Source organism: Macrotis lagotis, chromosome X (assembly GCF_037893015.1).
Source record: "Macrotis lagotis isolate mMagLag1 chromosome X, bilby.v1.9.chrom.fasta, whole genome shotgun sequence".
NCBI classification, from domain to species: Eukaryota; Metazoa; Chordata; class Mammalia; order Peramelemorphia; family Peramelidae; genus Macrotis; species Macrotis lagotis.
In genome coordinates, this window is record NC_133666.1 from 659,969,153 (window position 1) to 659,990,999 (window position 21,847).

The window sequence follows — 21,847 nt, forward strand, 5'->3', positions numbered from 1 at the left end:
TCCTGCCTGCAGTACAGATCACAATCATAGAGAGAAGAAGAAAATTCAGATTGCCTCTTTGGCAGAGGGTAGTTTTGTTCTTGACCTAGAATCTAATAGCACTCAAGTCAGTTGTCAAACAGTAGAGGCTGAGTCAGCAATGTTGCCCTAAAAAATTGGATTATTTCCCAATTTTGCCATTTGTCCCTTTTCTTTCTCTTTTAATTCCCCCCACCCCTGAGTGAGCTGGACAGCAAAGTTAAATTATTGAAGTAGCTAGTTCCTCTTATGGAAAATTTTTGAAGCTAGAGTTGGTGAGGTGAATAATTATGCTAGGTCCCCAAAGGAAGAAAAGGAGTGAAAGACACATTTTATCCAATCCTTTGTAATCCTTTAAAAGGTTGGGTTAGTAAAGTGATTGCAAATGATTCCCAGAGAATCCCAACGGGAGTCGTGTGCTAACTGCCCTGGATGAGAACAGCTCCAGGACAAAGTGCTACCCATGGAGCCAGTGCCAATGAATGTGAGCTCAAGCAGGGGATGGACTCAGAGCTGTTTAGTCATGCGATGGATGGGGGCTCAAAAAAAACCAAAATCCTTTTGCATCCATTTCTCTGCCCTTGAAACAGCCTGCTTAAAAGAGGGATTTTCAGTCTTTGGAAACTATGGGGAATATCAGAAGACATGAACAAAATAGATGTGAGCTCCATCAGTGCCATGCAGAATTCCCCACTCTGTTTGGGAAGACAGATGCAACAGAAGTCACATCGTTGATATTCTATCTTTCCAGCCAGAAAAAAAAAATGGGGAGTGAGGGGCATTATTTTTTTATCTCAAGTCAGTGTGGAATAATGGATAGGGGGGCTACACTCGGAGTGAGAAAGTCCTGAATTCAAATTCCAGATCTGATCCTTTGTATCATATCTTGAAAGATGGGTGGGGGGCAGCTAGGTGGCATAGTGGATAAAGCACCGGCCTTGGAGTCAGGAGTACCTGGGTTCAAATCCGGTCTCAGACACTTAATAATTACCTAGCTGTGTGGCCTTGGGCAAGTCACTTAACCCCATTTGCCTTGCAAAAAAACCCTTAAAAAAAAAAAGAAAGATGGGTGGATAGAGAATTTATTGAGCCAGGCACTAGGCTAAGCACTGGAGATTCCAATAGAGGCGCTGGAGAAAGAGAAATATTATCAAGCAAATTTGTTCCTGCTCTGAGGGAGTTCAGATTCTAAAAAAGAAGATCTGGAAAATAGGAGGGACATAGTAGCATGGAACAGAAATGTCAGATAGTTTTGTGGAGATCATCTCGATCATCTCAAGATAAGGTCAAAACTACCCCATCATAACAGAATGATCGAGGGCAGGAGGAACAAGAAGAGTCTGATTTTCCAGTGAGAAGGAGGTAGACATGATAGTGCAAGTGCAGAAGGTACTGGAAGGGATTCCAGAGACTATTTAATCTAACTCCTTTTTTTGTACATATGAGGAACATGAGACCCAAAGTAACTTCTCCAAGGTCATTTGGGTTGTTAAGTATCAAGGCTGGAATTGAAACCCAAATTCTCTGACTTCAGAGGTAACATCTCCTCCATACCTACCTACTATCTCCATGATCAAGTCTAATCTCTCTGAACTTCAGTTTTCTCATGTGTAAGATGAGGAGAACAATGAATACATACCTCATCTCACTTTTTTTTAGAAACAACTGAATTGTAGCAATGAGCAGCAAGTATTTTACAAACAATTAAGTACCACATCAATGTCTGATAGATTATATTGGGGTTGAAATGGTGCAAGCTTCTTCTGAGGAGATCCAACCCCAAGATTTGCAGTCCAAGAGTCAGACACAATGGTTTAAGAGAAAAACATTTCTTTTCCCCATGAGAACTATTCTTTCCATATGCAAACACAAAGCAGAGGGTGATGGAAAACCAATCTCCACCATGACATGGACTCATCTGGTGACTACAAATGCTCTCTATGAATCATCTTCTGACGTTTTCCACATCTATTCTGCTTCTAAAGGTTCCTTGATCATGACCTTGAGGAGGAATCTACAGACCAATGGTAGTTTTCCCAGACCTGGCTCCATCCTTGCTCTTCTGACCTTCAGGTTCCACATTTATCTTGCTAACTCATTTGAGGCCATAGACTCAATTCTATCCTAGGTTCACAGAATCCCAAAATCTCACTGTTTATCTGCTTCTAGACCTGTTCTTTGAAGTCAAATAAAATATGACTAATCCTGCTTCCACAAGAAAATCCTTAAGATGCTTTTAAGACCATTCTCTTGTTTCCCATGAATCTTCTATTCTCTGAGTTCAACAATAATAGGCGAAACCATGTTGGACCTGAAGTTAGGAGACTTGAATTTCAGTTCTGCCCCTGAAATCTGTGATATAAAATGGCAGCAATAACAATAGCAATAATATCTCTCAGTCACTAAGCCAATAAACATTTACTAAATGTCTGCTATATTACAGGTACTGTGCTAAGTGCTGGGAGAACAATTAATAAGGCCAGTCCCTGCCTCAAAAACTTTATAATCTAAGGGGTTCTTTGACTCTAAAATACTGAATAGTTGGAAATCTGCCTTGGTAGTTTTCTCAGCAGAAGTCTCCTGTAGCAATGAAATTATATAGCCAGAATTCTAGCTTCATATTTCTCTGCCTTAGAATGCAAGCTCCTTGAGGGAAGGGACTATTTCATTATTTTTTATATGTTTGTTTTTGCTCTCCAGCATCAGGTACTCTGCTTACCACATAGTGATGATGATAATGATGAGTTGCTAATGTTTGACCATTGTTCTCATAGAAAACCACGACATCAGGGAGGTGATGCTATGATATGCATGCAAATTGGATTTAAGTGAAGGGACACTGTGCTAAGTCACCAGCCTCACTTTCCCCTCTGGAGTCATCAGGGTTCAGTGGCCAAAGGTGAATCAGGATGCCTGGAGAGTCCAAGGTTGCATAGCTAGTAGATGTCTGAAGCTAGATTTGAATTCACGTCCTCCTGACTTCAGGGCTGGTGCTATATCCACTGTGCCCTCTAAGTAAACTCTTAGTAAATGATGATTGATTGACTGGTTGATCTGAAATCTTAAAGAACCACAGAAATTCCAATTGTTTATATAATTCAACTGATCTTCATAAGTCATGATCTCAAAGCTTCACCATCCCAAACTGTGTTTTACAATTCCCCAGGATGTGTGAAAGATGATTCTGGGAGACAATTTCAATGTTAATTCTACCTCTCCATCTAAAGTAGAAAATCTGAAATTTTGCCTATCTTTAAAACTATTGGCAAAAGTGACAATTTTTCAGTATGAAAATAAATTTCTTGTCTTCCAGGCAAAATTTTCCCAAGATTCTTTTATCCAGTGGGTATTCAATACCATCAGGTTTATATAAAAATAGACTTTCTGGAATCCATGAATATATTCTAAGTTTCAAGGGCTCCATGATTAAAATAGTTTGGAAACAACCTACCACCAAATAGCAGTATTTATTAAAAGTCATAATAATGTTAATAGTTCACACTCATATATATGGCTTTAAAGTTTGCAAAGCATTTTTATGCATTATTTTAATTGATCTTCACAACATTCTTTGACTTTTTTTAATAGATGAGAATATAAGATTGAGAGAATTTGAGTGTACCCAGGATTATACAGCCAGTCAGGACTCCAACTCAGGTTTTATTGTCTCTTAAGTTCAGCACTCTAGCCATATGCCATCTAGCTGTCCCTAGGACCACCAGCAAGTTGTCTTGTTTCAAAAACACTCTTCGGAAATCTATCATTTTCTCTACAACTAGCCATTTTTTTCTCATATAATTCATTAAAAATATTCACCTCCCCTGGAAAGTAATAAATTCAAGACCTTACAAGAGGTCTTGCAAGAGCAGTCCCTGGTGCCAGTCCTTAGAAACTTCTAGAATCATCCAATTGATCAGAAGGGAATGCCCTGTTATTTAGCAGGCGGCTACAGTGGAATGGTGAGAACTCATTCATATCATTGCAACTAAGTGCTATGAAACTGGTATTTTCTTTTAGAGAGATTACATGATTATACCTGAAAGATAGGTTCAATCTAGTCATCTTAAGGGACACAACAAACCTAGAAGAGTCAGGAGTCAGTCATTCCTGAGAGCTCCAAACTGAGAAAAAAAAATGTGCTCTTCTCAATTCCCAGAAGATAAGGAATTTTTAGCTTCAGATAGCTGAAAAAATGTCATAGCACATATGTGTATATTTGTATATTCATATGCACGCACACATTAGTTGGTACCCACTAGTCAAGCACATATGTGTATATTTGTACATTCGTATGCACGCACACATTAGTTGTTATACACTAGTCATAGCACATTTGTGTATATTTGTATATTCATATGCACGCACACATTAGTTGTTACCCACTAGTCATAGCACATATGTGTATATTTGTATATTCGTATGCACGCACACATTAGTTGTTACCCACTAGTCATAGCACATATGTGTATATTTGTATATTCGTATGCACGCACACATTAGTTGTTACCCACTAGTCATAGCACATATGTGTATATTTGTATATTCGTATGCACGCACACATTAGTTGTTACCCACTAGTCATAGCACATATGTATATATTTGTATATTCGTATGCACGCACATTAGTTGTTACCCACTAGTCATAGCACATATGTGTATATTTGCATATTCATATGTACACACATTAGTTGTTACCCATTAGGCATAGCACATATGTGTATATTGGTATATTCATATGCACATACACATTAGTTGTTACCCATTAGTCATAGCACATATGTGTATATTTGTATATTCACATGCACGCACACATTAGTTGTTACCCACTAGTCATTTTTCAGTTGTGTCTGACTCTTCAAGATCCTTTTGAGGTTTTCTTGACAGATACTGGAGAGTTTGCCACTTCCTTCTCAAGTTCATTTTATAGATGTGGAAACTGAGGCAAACAAGGCTAAGTGACTTGCCCAAGATCACAAGTTAGTAGTTGTCTCTGACTGGATTTGAACTTAGGAGGATGAGTCTTCTGAATCTGGACCCAGCACTCTATCCACTGCACCGCCCAGTTGTCCAATATACATTATGTATGTATGTATATATATATATATATATATATATACAGATATGTGTGTATACACCCCCGAATGTATATATAAAGAGCTATATAGAGATAGATATTTCTAAGTAGAGATGTATATACATATAAATTAAAAAACAATCTGGGCTAAATATCCATACATATACTGCTAATATATTGCTATGCATTTTTGTATTTTAGTTACACATGTATGCATATTTGGTCCAGACCTTTAATTTCATATGTATACATACAAATATGGATTTTACCTAGCTAAAAATTCGCCACTTGCACCTATAGCAAGCTTCTGCTCAAAATCAGCTGTCTATTTAAGGAAGGAGTGGGGAATGCCCAACCTGCAGGCCATATAAGGCCAGCCAAATCATTTGGTCTAGGCCTGCTAAGGCAGCTTCAAATATTCAAATTCAATATAGCTAGGTACTTTTTTAGGGTTGGATTAATTAAATGTTTGACCAAATATAGCAGATGAATGATGTAATAAACTTCCAAATGGCCCATGGTAGAAAAAAGTTGCCCAACCATGATTTAAAGAATAATCAAAAAATCATTACTCTGGAACCATATTTTCTTTTCGTTAAATCAATAAACAAGAATTTATTATGGCAGGCACTTTACTAGGCACTTGTGATATAAAAATAAGAATGAATCAATCTTTGTTTCTTACAAACCTTACGTTTTATGAAGAAGGGGACATGGGAGAGATAACACATATTCAAATAAATATATGCTGAATTTATCCTAAATCAAAATAAGGCAATTGGATGGGGAGGGCATTAATGGATGGGAGATATATGAGAGAAGATCAGAAAAGTCATTCCTATGTATCATGCTATTTCAACTGAGTTTTGTAGGAAACAAGGAATTCTAAGAGATGAAGGGAAGGAGGGGGAGCAATCTGTGAGGAAGAGGGACAACCAATGAGGCAAGGAGATAAGAGTCCAGAGAAGAAGTTCAGTCTGGCTGACTCACTAGACTGAAAGGGCGGATTGTGAATGGGTTATGGAGCTTTCAGTGCTAAGCAGAGGAGTTAGTTATGTATAATCCAACCCTCTCATTTTACATATGGGGAAACCGAAGACTATAAAGGTGAAGTGATTTGCTCTGGATCACTCAAATGTATGCAGGTCACACAGTGGTAAATGGCAGATCTAGGGTATAAACCTGAGTCCCACAAGCATAAATCAAAAACTTATATTGTAGACTCAAAATTTAGAGCCAAATGAGACCTTAGAGAGAGCATAGTTCACCTATCCTAATTTTACAAATGGCTGGATGGGGGGAGAAGAAAAGGGGAAAGGTTGAAAGGTAGCAAAAAGAAAGGAAGTGTTGGACTTGGAGTCAACAAAACATAAGTTATCAGGTGCTTCTCAGCTGTGTGACCTCCGGCAAGTTACTTAATCTCTGGACCTAGGTTTCCTTATTTATATAATGTGCTTGGTAAAGACATATCCATTCCAGTATGGTTTTGAGGATCAAATGAGATAAGATAGATCAAAGCACTTTGCAAACTTTAAATGTGCTACATAAATGCTAGCTATTTTTATTGCCCAGATTCAGTCAGATAGTAAGTGGAAGAAATGAGATTGGAATCCAGATCCTCTGCTTCTGTATCTAAATCTTTCTGCCGTTGTTCAGTTGTTACAGTCATACCCAAGTCTTTGCAACCCCATTTTGGAATTTTCTTGGCAAAGATACTGGAGCAATTTGCCATTTTTTCCAGCTTACTTAACAGATGAGAAAATTGAGGCAAAAAGGATTGAGGGACTCACAGCTGGTAACTGTAGGAGGCCAAATTTGAAATCAGTAAGATAATTCTTCTTGACTTCAGGAATTCTGTCCACCACATCACCTAGCTACCCAAATCTTAAATATCCAATTCAATACAACCATCACTTATTAAGTATACAAAGAACCCTAGATTAAATAGATGCTAGGAAGGCAAAGACAAAAATTAGCCTAAAACATTTTTTTCCTTTCTTTCCTGGAAACCCATCAGCCAAGGAGGATTCTGGCTGCACCTACCCATGGCTGCAGGAACATTTTGAGTAGCATTTTAATTAAGAAAGGCTAAATCAAGTGTTTAAACATCTTCTGCTCTGCTTTAATTTCTAATTAAACTGCATGGGTCTGTTCCATAGTCAGTGGCACCCAGCTCTGAAAAAAAGGGAGATTAGCTTCCAAATTAATATTTGGGGAGCATATTTGGGGTGAGGGTGGAAAGAGAATAATGTATCCTTCAGAGATGCAGATTTTTATCTTATTCCTTGGTTTTATAAAATATTTCTGGTTCCAAGATGCCATTAATTTTTTTAAACATCTACTTGACTTTGCTTTGATTTGGTGAAATTCAAAAGTTTGATTTAGTAATAGTACTGTAAGAATTATTTATGGTCATGATCATAGACAGCTGATAATGTAAAGCTTAAATAGTTGGACTCTTTGCTGGGAGAGACATTAAAATTTGAAAATTAAAGATAGAAGCATCTTTGATAGATGCCCTCTTAATCATTAGAAGAATAGAGTCCTGACCAGTTGGAGTGTCTTAATCCAGTTGGAAAGTTGTTTGTTAAAGGGCATACCTACTGGCAGTCCAATTAGGCCCTGGTCTAAGCTATAAACATCCTTCTGAGGTCTTGACCCACCCATGGTATATCAAAGAGCTGGTTTTAATGCATTTGCTGAGCAAGCAGCATGTGATATGTCAGGAAAGTCTTTTCATGTTCTCTAATCCTAGTTTCTGAATGTCAGCACTGGCTGGGAAAAAGGCTTCTGGTCATAGGGGGTCTGGAAGGAAACACTTGATACCTGGCTTTAGAAGCTTGAGGTGCTTAAAAAGAAGAAAGTTCTCGGAAGGTTGCCAGGTTTGTGCAATAGTCACATCAGTGGCAGATAAAAAGTTATGGTGAATAGCTATAGGGCCCCATTACCCGGGCTCAACTCACAAATTAGAGTTCTGAGGAAAGCGAAGAAAAATACAGCATGGGTGAAGAAATAAATTGAAGTTGCCTTAAGAAAAGGAGAGATAGAGACACATAGAGAGGCATAGAGAGAGAGAGAAGAAAGGGACAGAAACAGAAAGACAAAGAGAGGGAAAGAAAGAGCAAAACACAAGGGATACAAAGACAGAGAGAGGGAAGGAAGGAAGGGGAGAGAAAGAGACAAACAACCCAAGACAGAAGGGAGATGGAAAACAAGACCCATAGAGAGATGGAGAAAGAGAGAGAAAGGAGGGAGTGACTGAGGAAGAAAGAGGGAGACAAGAACAGAGACAGAGAAACTGAGAGGAGAGAGAAAAAAGAGACAGGGATAGAGGGAGGAACAAAGAGTGAGAGGAAGAAAGGGGGAGAGAGAAGAATGAGGGAGGAAGGAAAAAACGAGAGAGAGAGAGAGAGAGAGAGAGAGAGAGAGAAGAGGAGAAGAAGTGAGAGGAAGAACAAGGCAGGCAGAGGGAGTCAGAGATTGACTCTTAGAAATAGCCAAGATGTATTCCTTGATCTATAATGCTGTTCCATTTCAATTTAATTTAATGAACTTTGATTGTCTCCCTTGTTGATCCCAATTTTGACTTCTATCACCAAGTCAAAGTGGATAATTTACTGACATCTCCAGTTTCCTTTCTTGTGCTAGGGCTGTACCTTATATCAGGAAAACAGAGGAGGCTCATCTTTCTATCCAGCTTTTGAAGCCCCATTCCAACATGATTACACACCCCCTCACATTGTCTTATGCTTTGCTTTTCTCAATGTATTCATCATGGAATACTATGTATTATAATGGTCTGTGTTAGTTCCTCATTTCTCTTCTAGACAGTAAGCACTTTGAGAAAAAGTACTGGGTTTTCTCTAAGCTTTCAATTTGCCCAATGACAAGCAGGGTGTTTTGCACAATATTCCTCTCAGAATCCATGACTTCCTTCATACCTCAGCTCAGCTTCTGCCAGAGGTCTTTTCCAGGTGTATACCTGCCCTCCCTTTTCCTATTCCCTACCCCCTTTCTCCCTAACTTGTGGTTTCTTTTAGGTTACACTCTATCTTCTAGTTACTTTTGAATGTATCTTACACATACCCACCTATTTCCCCCACAAAGGTACGGGTTCTTTGAAGACAGGTATTGACATGTTTTTCCTTCATACCCAAGCTCCTTGCACTTAGTGGAGGCTTCACAAATGATTGTTGATGTTGACTGGTCACCTAATGTGGGCTAGTATCTCAAAGAAGTTCTCCAAGGTACCCGTGATTGAACAGTACCAACCCAGGTCACTCCTAATGCTGTGGTCCTTAATGAAAACAGGTGAGCTTTCTATAACGCTTTAAAATTTATAAACGACTGTATAAGCATAATCTCTACTGATTCTCATGCTACAGGTAATATTGTCCGCATTTCTATAGATGAGAGAACCATGGATCAAAAATTTGACTTGCCATAGTTGTATGTATATAGCAAGGAAGAGACAGCATTTGAACTGAGTCTTCCTGAATCCAAACCCAAATCCTATCATTAGAAACAAATTTATTAGGAAATGCACTTGAATTTGCTCACTAAAAAACCTGGGAACACTGGGTGAGCCTCTCTCTTATTAAAGTTGAGATGCTTCAAGAATTGACAATTGTCTTTTTATCAGAGCACTAGTTCTGACTCAGCCTCAATTAACTGTGTGACCAAGTAAACCACTGAACCTTTCTGAGACTCAGTTTCTCATCTCTAAAGTATTCACGCTAAGCCTATTGATTAAATAGCTAAAGATTATGATATATCAATTGATGGTAATGGGTTACAATGATAACAAAGTAACAAGAAATGAGGAATTCAGAGAAATGTGAGATAACTTGTATGAATAGGTATTAATGTATATAGTGAGTCAAATGAGGAAAAGTATACTATAAAAATATATTTTTCAAGGTTGGGAGGAAAGGTCTAGATATGTAACATCAGTAGTGGGGGTGGCAGAGTAAACACTGATTTATCACCTACTAGAGATTATTCTAAGTAATAATTTTTACAAATATTATCTCATTGGACACTTACAACAACCTTGTTAGGTAGGTGTGGTTAGTATCCCCATTCTACAGCTGAGGTTAAATATCTAGGCAAGAGTCCCACAGCTAGATAGTATCAGAGGTTACATTTGAACTTGTCTTCCTGACTCCAGATGCAGAGCTCTTTTCTCCATCATACCTAAATGCCTCACAAAGAATTCCAGATATGGAACCCTTTCTTCCAGTACAAACCAGCAGCTCAAAGATAATCCACTGAGTCAGAGAGCTGACTAGGGTACTGGGAAGTGAAGTCACTTGATAAGGGTCACACACTTGTATATGTCAGAGACACAAATTATACCTAAGGTTTCTTATATTCTGCCACCTCTCCCAAAATGATTGTAATGATGTAAATTAAAACAGTAACAAAAATCACATAGACTGAGATTAAATGTCATGACCATTCTCTGACTTGGACAAGAGAAAATGAAACACATTTCCTTCCTCTGGACACAGAAGAGGATGGCCACAGGTGGTTAGAGTCAGCTTATATTTTATTAGTCTTATCCCTGCATCAGCTGGTTATGAAAGAGGGTTAAAAGGGTTGAGGGAATGGTTTAAATCAGGAAATGACTGTGGTGCAAAATCAAGAGGTACCAGAAAAACTTAAGCTATAAAAAAGGCCATTACTCTCATGTACCCCAACTGCAAATCACCTACCATGATGACGAACAGGGCTGGGGCCACAAAAGCCCAGATGGCTCCCTTCCCCAAGGACAACCAGCAACTGAAAGAAGAAAACAGAGGAGTTACTCTCTAGCCCTGGGCTGCAAATTGGAGAATAAGGTCATTTAATTAATGTTGCAGTTAATTAGCAAGCCAGTGGAAGTTGTCTTGTATAGATGTTTAATTTTGCAGTCAGAGACATTGAAGAATTGATAGCACCTTTGTCTTCCTTTCTGGAGACCATCAAGGCCTTATGAATGATTGAGAGGGAAGCTACCAACTGCATAACCTGCTCAAGGTGGATATGGGGGTGGGGAGGAGAGAGAACTGGGAAGAAGGAATTGAGCCAGATATTTTCATTACTAAAAACCACAAGCAGGAAAAAATGAGAATGATGAAATCTATAACTAGCGGCTTACTTTACAAAATATTTTCAAAAATAATTTGCATTAATAATGTTCATTAGTGTCTTGCATAATTACACATACATAACCTATGTCAAATTGCTTGCCTTTTCAATGAGGGGAAAGGGTAGAGAGGAAGAGAATTTGAAGCTCAAAATTTGAAAAAAAAAGAATGTTAAAATTGTTTTTGCATGTAATTGGGGAAAAAGAAGAAGTTAAAGAAAAAAGAAAAATAACAATATTATTCATTTATTCATTGAACAAATATGCTGTATGCCCCTTACAATGAGTGCCTGTGTTGGATGCCTCTGTCCATTTTACACACACACACACACACACACACACACACACTCAGAGCCAAAAGAATTCTCCATAATGAAACAAGATTACCCCTCAGGTGTGATTTTTCTTTGTACTAAATTCATCATACTTGACTTCAAAAACTTTGTTCCTTGAACAATATTGGGGTGGGGAAATTGGGGCACTGGAGAGTGTTAGGGATTGTTGTGTGTTGGAATACTGTAAAATCTTCATCACCTGGTGCCCTTGAGCACCAGAACTTTATTTTACTAAATGCCATGGGAGTAAAAGTGGATTAGAGACTGGATTAGAGACTGGGGAGGATATTTAAGCAATTGTATTTTGGCAAATAAACAGAGACTCTGGTGTACAAAGGGAGAAGTTTGTCTTCTTTGTCTCCCTCAGAGACCTTGATCAATTAGTTAAGGAAAAAAGGGGGGAAAAGACTTTTTGCTGGGATTGGGAAATTTAGATTTTGTCTTTTGAATGAAGCCTGTGCCTATGGCTTATATTTCTGTTGATTGGTCTTAATTGGTTATGTGTGTGTATATATATGTGTGTATTTAAACATTTGTAGGACATTTTACAACTCTCCACTGGCCTGGAGAGGTGGGAAAATGTTTCTATATTCTGAGATTTGGTACTGGCCAGGTTATCAGTCCCAGCTTGGTAAATGTGATACAAGAGAACTGTATTCTGTGTTTGTGTTAGTTTCTAAACTCTGAAATAGTTAGGTAAAGTTAAATGTTATCTGAGTTAAAAGTTACTCCTTTTAGTTTGGGTTTTGAATTTGATTGCTCTGAAAGATTTTTTTGTTGGCAAAAGAAAAAACTTTGTAATCTTTGTAAATTGGGGATACAATGTATTTCAAAGAATTGGTCATATTGGTTTTTACTATTGTTTAATTGACATTTGTTTATACTATTTTTGAACTTTTGTTTACAACTTATGTAGCATTCATTATGTAATAATTTTGTTTCCAAAAAAAGACAAGAAGGGGGATATGTTAGGAACTGCTGCATGTGAAAATACTGTAAATCTTCATCACCTAGTGCCCTTAAGTACCAGAACATTGTTTTACTAAGTGCCATGGGAGTGGGAGTGGATTAGAGACTGGAGAGGATATTTAAATACTTATAGTTTGGCAAATAAATGGAGAGTTTGGTGTACAAAGGGAGAAGTTGTCTTCCTTGTCTCCTGCCCCTTCAATGTCACCTGTGGAAAAATAAGGGAGTCTGGAAAAGGGCTTAACAAGAGAGTCTCATCAGAAACCATAGGAACAGTGATTCACAGACATCTTAGCATATAATCCTGGTCATTGTTAGTGAACTCTCTTTTTAAAAAATTTTTTTTTTAAAGAAAAAAGGATTATCATAGGGAAAGTGTTATCTTGAGTATACTTAGCCACCTATCCTTGGGCATTTCAGGTCACCCCCTAAGTCTCCCTTGTCTTATCTAGAAAATGAGACCTACACTAGAGAGGCAGGATCTTGGTGAGGAGAGAACTAACCTTGCCCTCAGAACAACAAGGCCTGACTCTGACCCATACAGACTATAAATCCCTGCACGGGATGCTGTGTCCTATGCCATAAACAACTCTAAAATTTCAAGGTTCAGGATACTTGCTGATCTTCAGGCATGGATGGATACAACACACACACACACACACACACACACACACACACACACACACACACACACAGGAATTCCCTATCTATAAACATCTATTGTTGTTGATCCAGACCAAAAACCAAGAACAAAAAAGTCCTGAACTACCTCAACAGGTCTGTTTAAACTCTCCATAACCTGGGTGTTTCCTATCTTTTCCAGTGTTCTGATGCTTGATTCTCTGCCACATACTCTGTGATCCAGCTATGACAGCTTACTTATAAATAACCATATTCCATCTAAAGTCTTTGCATTGGATGCCCTTCACTCCAAGAATGTTTTACACTCTCAACTCTGTCTTTGCTTCCCCTGGATAACTTCTGAGAATTAGTTAAAATTATATCTCCAACAAGAGGAATTTCTAGGTACCACTCTCTCCCCCTTTTCTCCTTTGAGAGTGTTGTTTATAGTCATATTCTACTCTTTGTGACCCCTTTTTGGATTTTCGTGGAAAAGGTACTAGAGTGATTTGCCATTTCCTTCTACAATTCATTTTACAGATGAGGAAACTGAGGCAAACTGTGACTTGCTCAGCTATCAAATTCTGAGACTGGATTTGAACTCAAGAAGAATATTCCTGACTCCAGGTCTGGCACCACCTATCCATTATGGCACCATCTAGCTGCCCTTTGATATTACTTTCCATTTAACCTCTCTTTCTACCATTTCTCTGTCTCCTTTTTTTCTCTCTCCTCTCTCCTCTTTATTTCTCTGTTCTTTCTTATTTTCTTTTCTCTCTTTTTCAATGGTATGGGCAACAAGATGGCAAACTAGATATTTCCCCCAATCCCCACAACTTTTCAAACCTCTCCAAAACAGAAATTAAGTACTAAAGATAAAGCAATTTCAGTTATTTCCATGACCTAGAATCCAAAAACTTAAACTAAAACAAAAATAACCAGAAACTACTAACACTCACAGACCCTGGGCTCATATTCTCTCATATTCTCTCATATTCTCTCTCTCTCTCTCTCTCTCTTTCTCTCTCTCTCTCTCTACATATATATATATATATGTATATATATACATATATATATATATTTATATGAGTATGTATCCATGTGTGTGTGTGTGTGTGTGTACATAGATAGTTGGCCACATGGATAGATATATTCTTTACCTCAATATTTACATCTTGTCTCCTGTTAGAATGTGAACTCCTTGAGAGCAAGTGGTTATGACTTTATCCTTATATCTTCAATACTTAATTTACTTACAGTAATCATTTACTATATGCTTGTTGTTTTATTAACTAAAGCCTTAAGGTGCTGTATATATGTATTATTCATTTCACCATCATTATTCTCATTGTTCCTCACTTGGGACACATGCCCTGTGTCCTTGGGGCTCATACTCAACTTTTTCAGTTATTTTCCAGGAAAATACTGTGCAAGGACTTTTAAGGATATTACTTCTTAAACCTGAGCTGGGGTCACATCTTAGAATGTTATTGTTGTTGCTATTTTCATTTTCTAAAAAGAAGCCCCATGATGAAGTACAGTGAATAATATCCAAAGAAACCTAGGTTTGAATGCTGTCTCTCACCCCACCAGTTGCATGGACATGCCACTTAAAATTCATCATTAAGATCTTTGAGTCTCAGTTTTCTCACTGTCTATTGTGATATCTATCTCAAAATACATTATGAGATTCAAATAGAATAAGGCATCCCCTCAAAAAAGCCTTGCAAAATGTAAAATTATTCCTACTATTTCTATACTTCTTCTAAGACTTCAAAAATGGTACTATTTCTATACCTCTTATAAGACTTCAAAAATGGTAATTTCCAGATACCATACTCCCTGCCAAGATCTGGAAGTGGGTTTTAACCTCCCCTGGGCACTCAAATACCTCCTCCAAACACATACACATCTAAAAAAAAAGACAAAGAATAAAAAATAGAGTGTCTGAAATCAACTCTCTTAGTCTGTAGGAGAGGGGTAGGACAGAAGAGTACAGAATCTTTAATGGCATGTTTTCAATCAATTTATCAATGTAAAGTTGTTCACATAGACAGCTATAGATGTAAGTGAAATCACTAAGGGGAATTTTCATTTGCATGGACACTGAGATACTAAATATAGCCTTAGAAAAATAGAGTCTGGAGCTAAAAGGGTCTTGCCTATCATCTAGTTTAACCCAAGAATATATGAAATTCATCTAGTAAGACATTGAAGGAGTAAATAGAATTCTGGTTAGGAGTGAACAGAGGACTGGCTGGTCTAAGAATTTAATGCAATTTTAGACTGTATAAAGAGGCATTAGAGGCAGTATAGGTATAATGGATAGAGTCAACGTTGGAGTCAGGAAGACTTAACATCAAGTTTTGCCTCATATACATACTGAGGATATGATTCCAAACAAATCACTTAATCTCTCAGTACTCCAAGCAACTGAGACTCTAAATTGAAGGAATATACATTTATCTAGTACCTTCCAAATCCTGAGCTAAGGATCTGACTTACCAATTATTACCTTATTCAATTCTTACAATAACCTTTCCCCAGAGATAGGTGCTGTTATTATTCCCATTTTATAGTTGACAAGCTAAAACAAACAGAGGTTGAGCAACTTGTTCAGGGTCTCATAGCTAGTTAGTGTCTGAAGTCATATTTGAACTTCAGTCTTCCTAACTCCAAGTTCAGTGTTCTATCCATTGCATCGCCTTGACAAGAGGTCCTTGTGTGTATAAAATTAGAAATCCATAAGTACGTATCTATGTGTGCCTGTGGGGGAAGAAAGAAAGCAAGAGGAGAAAAGAAGAAAGAGAGAAACAAGAAAGAAACAAAAAGAAAGAGGGCAGGGACAGAGACAGAGACAGAGATTGAGACAGAGACAGACAAAGACAGACAGACAGAAACAGAGAAAGAGACTAGAACTAGCACAGTAATAAACTAATCAGTAAGGAGCGTGTGAAACCAACTGATACCTTACCTACTCAAGAGAATTGATTGTTGAATTTTCAGTGTGAATATTTACACCTCAAAATCCAGTAGTATTACAAATCAAATTTATTACTGTAGTCATTACTTAGAATCAAGTAATGGAGAAAATATTTACAACAATTAAACTTTTAAAAGTATAGCAGTGGTTTTGGAGAGCTAGTTGTTAAACATTAATCAGCACACCCCTGCCCACCCTGATTAGATCCTATAGATGTCATATTCTAGGAAAGATTGTAATAATATGACAATGTTTGTTGGATTGAATTGAATATCCAGAACAATGGTCTTCAAAAATGGAAACTATAGATGTCTTGCATCCAAGATGTGGGAGATTAACTAATAAGAGAATTTAAAGATGAGTCACAATCTACCAAATATCCTTCCATAATCAGTTATGAGTTTTTCTCAAATACAACCAAACTTAATAAACATGGTCTCACTCTCCTCTCCCACAGCTGGTCCTAAATGGTCCAACAAGCTTCAGTCCCTCATGGCAATGGAAGCTCACTCAGAAATTCAGTATCTATGCAAGGAAATTTCCATAGCTAATCCTCAACTTCATCCCTCATATATCCCCCAGATTACCACATGTGCTCTGTTCACTGTAACAGTAGAAAATGAGTATTATTCCCCATCATATTCACAATCTCAGTTTTCATTGGGAAAGAGAAAGGAGGACAGGATAAACAGGGATGATGGGTAAGGTATTACATTATATATTCACCCAAAGCATCCATCTTCTGAATTTCCCTAATTCTTTCCACTGTAAGATAATTCTTCTAGCTTTCCATGTTTTTAAACCTCTTCCTTTATACTGAACTTCTCTTTGCAAAAATATTTTATTCATTTGTTTTTCCAACTTCAAAGATAGTTTTCAACAATCATTTTTGGTAAGATTTTGAATTTCACATTTTGCCCCTCCTTCCCCCCTCCCTCTACAGAAAACAATCAAATATTGGTTATACATGTATAACTATGTTAAAGATATAGTCATATTAAACATGTTGTGAAAGAAGAATCAAATGAAAAGCAGGAAAAAACATGAGAGAAAAAACAATGCATAAACAATTTTTTACAATTGAAAATAGTAAGCTTAGATCTGCATGTAGATTCCACAATTCCTTCTCTGGACATGGAAAACATTTTCCACCAAGAGTCCTTTAGAATTGTCCTTGATTATTGTACTGCTGAGATGAGCAAATCCATCATAGTTGACCATCACACAGTGTTCTTCTAGTTCTGCTCATTTCACTCAGCATAAGTTCATGTAAGTCTTTCCAGGCTTTTCTGAAGTTCTGTCCCTTTTGATTTTTTTATAGAACAATAATGTTCCATAACATTCATATACCACAATTCATTCATCCATTCCCCAATTCATGAATACTCCCTCAATTTCTAATTCTTTTTCACTGTGAAAAGAATATATATATTTGTACATTTGTAGTTTTTTTTTTTTACTCTTCTTTGTGAATTCTTTAGGATACAAACCTAGTAGTAGTAGTATTGTTGGATCAAAGGGTTATCCTGGATTTCTGAACTTCAATTGCTCTCTTCAATATTACCAAATTGCCAAATCTGATGGTCTTTTCAGTCCTCATCCTTCTTGTCCTCTATACTAACCTTGAAACTGCTGATCTCCTTGTCAGGTGGATTGCTTCCTCTCCGAATTTTCATGACACTATTCTTTCCTGCTTCTCTTTTAACCCATCTGAGCACTTCTCAATTTCTTCTGCTGGTTCATTAACCTACCTCATACCCCTAACTGCAGGTATTCCCCCAAGGCTCCATCTTAAGTCATCTTCTCTTCTTTCTTTACATTCGCTCACCTGGTGATTTCATCAACTCCCATGATTTAATTGTAATTTCTATGTAGGTAACTCCTAAAGCTTTATATCTAGCCCTCATGTCCCACATAATAAACCTACCTGGTGAATATTTTGAATTATATGTCCTATAAGCAACTCAAACTCCAATGTTGAAAGAACTCAGTCAAAAGCTCATTAACAAGTAGTTATTTATCATTTACCACTGACCAAGCATTATGCTAAACAAACAGCATACAAGAAGGCAGAAAATACCCATTATTTTCCCTCCAAACAATCCCTTTTCAGATCTTTCTTCTTTTTTTTGCTGTGTATGTCACTCTTATAGTCTTCCAGGATTCAATTTTCACTCCTCATTCTTTCTTCACTACCACAACTGATCAGTTGCCAAATCTTACCATTTCTATCTCAAAGCACCTCCCACACCAGTGTCTTTCTCTATAATCATACAGTTATACTCAAGTTTATGTCCCAGGTATCACCTCTCCAAGATTAATGAAGAAACCTCCTAATTATCCTCCCTGCCTCAACTCTACCTTTCTAATCCATCCCCATATGGCTGCCAACTGTCTCTTTCTATCTCTTCACATATCTACCTCTACATCTATCAGTCTGTCCTTTTATTTCTGCCTCCCTCCTTATCTCCCTCCTTCCTCACCGTTTCTGTCTGTCTATCTCTATCTCTGTCTTTCTGTGTTTCTCTGTCTGTCTCTCTTTCTGTGTCTCTGTCTCTCTCTGTCTCTCTCTCTGTTTCTCTCTCTCTCTCTCTCTCTCTCTCTCTCTCTCTCTCTCTCTCTCTCCCCACCTCATTCTCTAAAGGGTGACAAGAAAAAGTTATCAACACAAACTAGATTTTGATTCTAGGTAAAGAAAAATTTTCTAACCATTACAGTTGTCCAAAAGTGAAACAGTACGTTATAAGGGAGTGAGGTGACCATCCCTAGAGGTATTCAAATTAGGTTCAAATGACCCTGCATGAGGATAAGCTGCTGATGGAATTTTTGTTCCAGTTTAAAACAGACAAGAGTTCCTCTCTTGTTGGTCCAGTCTCTCTTTAAGAATCCCACGTTTAATGACATCCTGAGGACGCAGCTTTCTCTTTAAAGAATCAGCTCATGTACCATTCCTATAGAAACAGACCACTCTTTCCTCAAAACTCTTATTTGAAAACATGGGCATTAAATTTTAAGTACTAATTATAATGAATTGGGGTCAGGGCAAATGTATTCCAAACTTCATTCTAGGCTAACCTCCAGGGCACTGCCTCTCTTTCCTAATGAGTCACTGCAGGGCAAGGATAGAATAATATGCCTATTCCTAATGTATATAGTTGTCTCATGTTTACACTGATCCCTTGTCTCTCATTCTTAGAGATTATTTAAACCGCTTGCAGACATCTTGTGGAGGTGAGAGTTTTCAGAATACTCCTTAATTGGTGAGGGAAATTCATATCACTGAAGACCACAAGTCAGAGTTTAAAAAATACAAACAAATAAAAAAAACTTATTGATTTCAATACTTAAAAGTCCCTATTAAAATTCCTCCTCTGAAAGCTCATCATGATATAGCACTGACCCCAGTTTTCTCTAAGGCAAAGTCAATGGGGAAGAAAAGATCCTATTAAATTAGACATTCAATTCAGTTCAATTCAATTCAGTTTAATATGCATTGATTAGAAGCAGCCTTGGAACCATGGATACATAACCTTAGACTCAGAAAGACCTAAATTCAAATCCTGCCATGGAAACATAATAGCTGTGTGACCTTGAGAAAATCACTTAACTTCTCAGTGATTCCCAGGATAATCTCCAAGGTAGTAAGAGTTATATAGATGGTATCCTTGAGCTAAGATACACACACACACACACACACACACACACACACACACACACACACACACAAACACAGAATCTTGTGTGGTTTACTTCATAAATTTAAAAATATTATTCTGAAGAAAGTTCCATAGGTTTCACCAAAATCAATGTCAAAAGGGTGGAGGATAACAAAAAAAAAGGTTAAGAATCCCTGAGAACATAATCAATCAAAATATCTTATTATGTACCATCTATGGGTCAGTCACTTTGCTAAGCACTGGAGATAAGAATACCAAGGATGAAGCAAGTCTTAATTTCATGGAGGTTATATTCCACAAAAGAGACATATGTATATATATATATATAATTATTTTATAAAGTGATCAAATATAATCAAATACAAAGTAACTCAATGAAGTCTAACTTGAGAAGAATATTAACAGTTGGAGGAAATGCTTCATGAGTCATTTTGGAGCCTGATTGTGAATGAAAGAAAAGGGACTTTTGGTTTTGAGGATGTACATGTCCATGGCCCAGAAATGAGGAATGGAGTGCCAGTGATAAAGAAAAAAAATGGCCAGCTTGCTTGAATGACAGAGTATAAGAATCAGAGAAATATCCAACGACACCAGCAAAATAGGGTGAGACCAGGTAGGTGTAGGATTCTATAAAGATTCAACAGAAGTGTTTCTGTTTTATCCTAGAGGCTTTAGAAAACCATTGGAATTTATTAAGTAGGGGAGTCACACAGTCAGATCCACACTTAAGGAAAGCTTTGCGGTGGATATATTGAAGTGGGGAGATACTTGGAGAAGGGAGACCAATTAGGAGGTTCTTTCAATAATCTTTCATCTTTTAAAAGTTGAGATAGCCATATGTGTTATATGTGGTCACAATAATTAGCAACTTCATATCCCTTTAAGCATAAAAGAAGGTTCAAAAGGCTATATTTGGACTCACAATTTGTTCTTTAATGTATAATTTACTTGGATTTTTAACAGACTTGTTTTAAATTTAATTTAAAGTAATTAAAAATTATCCCTAATTTTTCTTTTCTTTTTTTCAGTATGGAATAATAAAATAGATCACATCACAGATTCCAGGTTGATTGCTCTTAGCTTTGGGGTGGGGGAGGGAGAAAGCATTTTTATTAATATGCAACCTGCTGGTTTTATATTCTTTGTTTTACAATGAGAGTATAGAGCCTCAAGCTATAATCACAGAAAATAAAAATATCATTAAAGAAAATTTTGGCAAACTTGTGCCTTGGGTTGACTCTTACTGACAAAAACCCTTTATAATGAATTTTATAATTGGCTAGTTACCAGATTGATATTTTTATAACTATACAACAAGGTGACTAATAATGAGGATAGAATGGAATATCACATTTATAATATGCATATTATATATGATATAATGGAGCATACACATATGTAGTCCAGAACTTGGGTACTTGTGAGCGAGTTAAACAATGATTTACAAAGTTAAACTTATATGGCCTAAAGTATCTGGAATGAGTCTACATTTTAGTATACAAGCAAGCAATGACCAGATTCACTTTTTCTCAGAATATTATCTCCTCTGATAATAGTTATGTGAGCAGAGAGAAGAGATTAGCTTGTGAGAGATGTAGGTTCCAGTCAAGCTCATCTACCACCACCTTCACTTTCACCATCATCTCCCCTCAGACCCTGATGGAGACATCCCAGGGCTCAGAACCCAAGATTCGGGGGAATAGCAATATTTCTAATGCAGTGCTCATAAATTCTATTAAAGCGTGTGTTATCTTTCTCCATTAGATTGAAAACTCCTTGAAGGCAGGGACTATCTATAGTTTTTCTTTTCTGTATCCCCAGAACTTAGCAAAGTGCCTGGACCCTAGCAGGAATTTAATAAATTGAATTCAGTTGTGGAGATGTGGCCTAGAAAATGTTCCTTCTTGTTACCAAAGTTCTCAACACTATCAAAGGATTACCTATCAGCAATTTGTATGAGTTTCGTCAGTGGAAAGGACACTAAAGAAGGCTTATCATCTGCTTTGCCATTGCACCTAAGGATCATGAGAACTCTCTATC

General features: G+C 37.2%; 1 protein-coding gene across 1 annotated transcript in view; it reads right to left on the bottom strand.

Annotated features, from left to right (window-relative positions):
• The window catches only part of ADGRD1 (adhesion G protein-coupled receptor D1), a 490,642-nt gene that overhangs the window by 59,206 nt on the left and 409,589 nt on the right, over positions 1-21,847 (bottom strand). Inside the window, exon 19 of the mRNA XM_074205246.1 lies at positions 10,810-10,876. Within this exon, the coding sequence (XP_074061347.1) occupies positions 10,810-10,876 (67 nt within the window). The remainder of the gene's footprint in view (positions 1-10,809; positions 10,877-21,847) is intronic.